Source organism: Pteropus vampyrus, unplaced genomic scaffold (assembly GCF_000151845.1).
Source record: "Pteropus vampyrus isolate Shadow unplaced genomic scaffold, Pvam_2.0 Scaffold83, whole genome shotgun sequence".
Taxonomy (NCBI): Eukaryota; Metazoa; Chordata; class Mammalia; order Chiroptera; family Pteropodidae; genus Pteropus; species Pteropus vampyrus.
The window spans coordinates 4,062,827-4,067,674 of NW_011888864.1; the positions used below are offsets into that span (position 1 = coordinate 4,062,827).

The 4,848-nt window shown below is 33.2% G+C and overlaps 1 protein-coding gene and 1 pseudogene across 1 annotated transcript in view; one reads left to right on the forward strand and one right to left on the reverse strand.

Moving 5' to 3' along the window:
- TPP2 (tripeptidyl peptidase 2) overlaps positions 1-4,848 on the reverse strand; it is a 72,114-nt gene that overhangs the window by 54,341 nt on the left and 12,925 nt on the right. Inside the window, exon 3 of the mRNA XM_023532438.1 lies at positions 3,119-3,192. Coding sequence (XP_023388206.1) covers positions 3,119-3,192 — 74 coding nt within the window. The remainder of the gene's footprint in view (positions 1-3,118; positions 3,193-4,848) is intronic.
- On the forward strand, positions 4,718-4,836 carry LOC111741933 (annotated as a pseudogene).

Below are 4,848 nucleotides of genomic sequence, written 5' to 3' on the forward strand. Positions count from 1 at the left end.
GATTTACTACTGGAGGAAAAGGTATTTCACTTCTATCCTAATGGCTCGACTTGGATGAGCAGGCTCATGTATTAGAGCACTATTTCTAATATTCTAAGGTGCCACTTGATACCTCTCTGGCTCTTCTATCTCATCCATAAATAAGATGGTTCACCTAGAATAGCTTTCATTTATACAATGCTTCAGTTTATAAAGAGCTTGTAACATATGCAACCTCATTAAACCACTAAGATCTTTAGTTCTAAAGCACTAATGACCTCACCTCTTGTTCACCACTTACTGCTCATAAACTAGCCGGGAGAGAAAACAATTTACAGAACCCCTCTACCTTAGATTACTTATTAATAACAAGAACTTCACTCGGCTCTAAGATACAACAGGGATAACGCTTAGAAACTAAATAAGTGCTCTTTGAGTTCTTAAAAAAAAAAAGCTCTACGAAATCTTTTTAATTATATATAACATCTTATAAATCTTTCAACTATCTCAAAGTATTTAAAAACAACACTTAAAACTTTTAATTAACAGAATGATGTAAAGACTACGCCAGTTTACAAACAGAGAAAGCAAAGAAGAAAAAGAAATCAAATTGTTTGCCTGAACAATAGGAAGGTTGAAACGAAAACTAGAATCTAGTTGTATCGTGGAAACCAAAAAATCCAGGGTAAAGGACATGTGATTTAAAGTCAGATAAACCTGGCTGTGAATCCAAACTCTACTAAGTGGCACCTGCAGGCTACTTGTTTATCATGTGTAAAAGGAAGAAAATAATGCCTACCTTATGATTCAAATGAATAATAAAATGCACTAAACATCAACCAACTTGAAATGTCAATCAAGAAAATGTGGAATAGTCATACTCTTTATAATCACAGGGCCTATGGTCATTAAAAACAGCTTTTAAATGTGTATACATTATGAGGCTGAACTACCATCACTCAAAGTTGGTTGATTCATCAATCTCATAAGCAACATCTTTAAGTCACTCATCCGCATGTCCTTCATCAAATTATCCCCCAGGCAGGAAATTTTTAGAAAAAAATTTTCTCACAGCTAAATAAAGGAAAACAATCATTCACAGAAGTTCAAAGATCTACTGACTTTTAAAAAGCCTGCATATCAGTAATCATTTCTGAATGGATGTCTGGAGTATGTGAAATTTCAACTATGTTGGCATACAAACTTTCACTTTTCATTCAAAACTTATCAACCTTCTTTACAAAATAGGAATTCTTAACTCTAATGTTCTTGCAACAGCCTGTGACATAATACTAAAGGGTTGTAACAACAGTTAGTCACTAGTTAGCAAATTTAGAATATTTTATCTCAGGTGTGCCACTTCACAGATGGCTTTGTAACACTAGGCTAGTGGCAACTTCTTTGTGGCATGAGATTACAAAAAGCCTTGAACTATCAAAAGGATTAAATGGAAAAACTAAGTAAAATAACTGCTAAAGAAAAACAGCTATTAAGGCATATTTAATCACTATTACTTAAAAAGTATGTAATACAATAAAAATAATCCAATAGATATAATTTATATTTAATTATATCTGCAGAGTCCATGCAACTACATACTTCTCAAAGACTAGTAAGTCACAAAAATTAAACTAAAAAAAAAAGTCAAAATAAATGTTATAATCATGGTTCTGCTATTGAACCTTAAACAAGTTAGAATAAAGCTAACTTTGTGAGGCAATTATGGAATGTCATTTTACCCACTTGAGTATTCTATAAAATGAAATTATTTTCAGTCTAAGAATCAAAGCTTTATATTTTGCTCACTTTAAAGTGATATCTTTAAAATTGTTTTAATTACATGGTAACTACAACATAATAAGACTGATTTTCATGAGGAACTGAATCTCTTTTATTACTAATTACTACTCTTTTCCCTGATTCTTTTCAAGATGGGATGCCTAATGAATTGAACATTTCCTCAAAGAGCCAAATGTCATCTTTAGTGTTCATGTTCCATGCAATAAAATTGTTACTTTTTTTTGGCCTCAAGTATTTCAGACTTGTCAGCCTATGGTATTGCCAATACACATGTATACTCTCTTCTTTAGCAGTCACTACATCTAAATATGGTGCTAAATATGGCCAAGTCATTCGTTATACCTAGACTTACCATTTTTTTTAATACATAAGGCTAAATACTGATGATTTAAAAAATGACTTCAAGTTAAATATAGTAAAATTTCAAGTAACACAGTGCTCCTTCCAAGCACTACTATAAACAGAATAAGGGGAAGAAAAACACTCCCAAAGAACAAAGAGAATGGAAAAAGAGACTTTAGAAGCCAAAAGTCACTACATTTTGAAGGTTGCAAAATAAAAGAAGGCATTAAAAATTAATAGGAAAATTATAGAATTTTAATACAGTGTTGGGACAATTGGGTCTTCAGATGGAAAAAAGGATGTAAGACTCCCATTTCATACTAAGTCTAAAATCAATTCCAGGTGAATTCTAAAACAAATATGAAAAGAAAAATGGTGAAAGTTTTTAGAAAATAATATAGGAGAATATCGTCATGATCTTAGGGTGAAGAATAATTTTTTAAGACATGAAAAGCCCTAACAAAAAGGCAAAGATTGATATTCAACTACATTGTATTTTAAGAACTTCTACTCATCAAAAAAAAAAAAAAGAAAAAATTACATGTATAGGAAGGGAGAAGACACCTGAAATAAATGTAATCAAAGGATAAGTATATAGAATATATAACAAAATCCTACAAATCAGTAAAAAAACAAGACAACTCAGTAGGAAAAAAAATGGGCAAATAAATCTGAATAGGCACTTCACAAAAAGAGAAAATCCAAATGTCTAAACAACATATGAAAAGATATTCAGTCTTATTAGTAATTACAGAAATGTAAATTAAAACTGTAATGTGATACATCTAGATTCCCAGCATATTTGCAAATTAATTTTAATTAAAGCCTAAAAATACCAAGTGTTGTTAGTGCCACTACTAAAACTCTTATACCCTGTCAGTGGAAATGTATTCTAGTACAAACACTTAGAAAACCTGTTTGGCATCACTTAGTAAAGTTCATCTCCATGATTCAGCAATTCCACTCATAGGTACACATCCTGGAACTATCTACACACATGTGTACAAGATATGTATATAAGAATGTTGTTAATGACAATCCTAAACTGGAAACAATTCAACTGTTCATCAGCTGTAAAATGGACAGAATGTGGTATATACAGACCATGGCGCATTGCACAGCAATGAAATGGAACAAATCATTACTATATGCAATATCATGACTGAATCTCACGAATCTCACAAATATCCAGGGAAAGACAACATAAAATGATATATAAATGAGGTTATTCATATAAGGTTCACAAATAGGCAAAACCAGTAATATATTTTATATATCCACATAGAGGTGGTAAAATTATAAAGAAAAGCAAATAAATAATACGAAAGTCAAAATAAGTTGTAATCTAGGAGATCACAGAAAGCTTCTGAAGCATGGCAATATTCTTTGTCTTATCTGGGTGGTGGATAAAATGTTTCAATTTAACTATAAATTAAACTCTACATATGTGTTTTATACACTTTCCTTTATGCCTGTACATTTCATCATTAAAGGTTTTATGCTTCTGTTCTCTTTTTGGTTTCTATCTGCTCATGGGAGTAGCACCAGCAAAAAGTAACTGACCACTAGTTTCTCAAAAAGACCTATGAATAATATCCTTAGAGAATGAGATGACTGAATGTTCAAACCACTTAACTAGTAGTTGACCTTAAACTGGGAGAACAGGACATTAACCATCAGTAGTTTATGGGCTATTTGGAAGAAGCTGAAAGAGAATAGACATTTAATTAATCTCAAAGCATGGTTAAATCAAATAAAGACTTTACTGTATTGCTTTCTAAAAATTGTATACTGGAGAGTTCTGAGAGATCCAACTAGCCAGAATCTCAGTGACTAGTGATATTATTCTTTTTAATGACTATTGCAAACTATCTAAACATCTGCATATCCTTGAAAAAAGTTAACCGAACATGTGTGTTAATGTTCGCACATTAACATTGGGTATGTTTTGTGTATGAATGGAGAAGGGAGCTATAATCAAGAAGACCGATGGAAAATTTGTATGAGTAACAATTAAGACTCCTGCCACCCATCCCACATCCTGGCCACATCTGACCAACCGGGCAAATGTCCCTACCTGAACCAGAGAGAAATTTGGATGTCAACCTTCTAGAGAGGTTTACACAGCAGAGGGGAGAGATGAGACGTACTGAGGATTCTATAAGAATCTCCAAGCACCTTTCAAAGCTGATTCCCTCAATGTTGACAGCCAAGCTAATCTTTAACATTTCCTGCCAAGCCCCAAGCCAAACAGGCTAAGGTCTTCTTTGAAGTAAATGAGCATCTCAAAGAAAAATCAATATACCATATACTGATATCTTAGGGTCTCCTACAAAGGTATCATTTTTCTTGAGACCACAAACCCTGCACAAGTAGAGAGAGCTTCCAATCACCTTTTATGTGCCTTGCTAAGTAAGAGACAGCCAGGAATGATTCAATATCATTCCTGCTGAAGAAAAACTCTCAAGTAAAAAAGTAGAGCACAAGAAGAAAGGCAGAGAGAGAAAGAGGAGAAAAAAGGAGGGAGCAGGAGATGAAGAGAAAAGGAAGAGAAAAAATAATGGGAGGAAGAGGAAGGTAAGTAAAAAGAGAAGTAGTCTACGGCCATGTCACACTGAACACGCTCGATCTTGTCTGATCTTGAAAGCTAAGCAGGGTTGGGCCTGGTTAGTACTTGGATGGGAGACCACCTAGGAAGACTGGGTGTTGTAGGCATAAAAAAAAAAA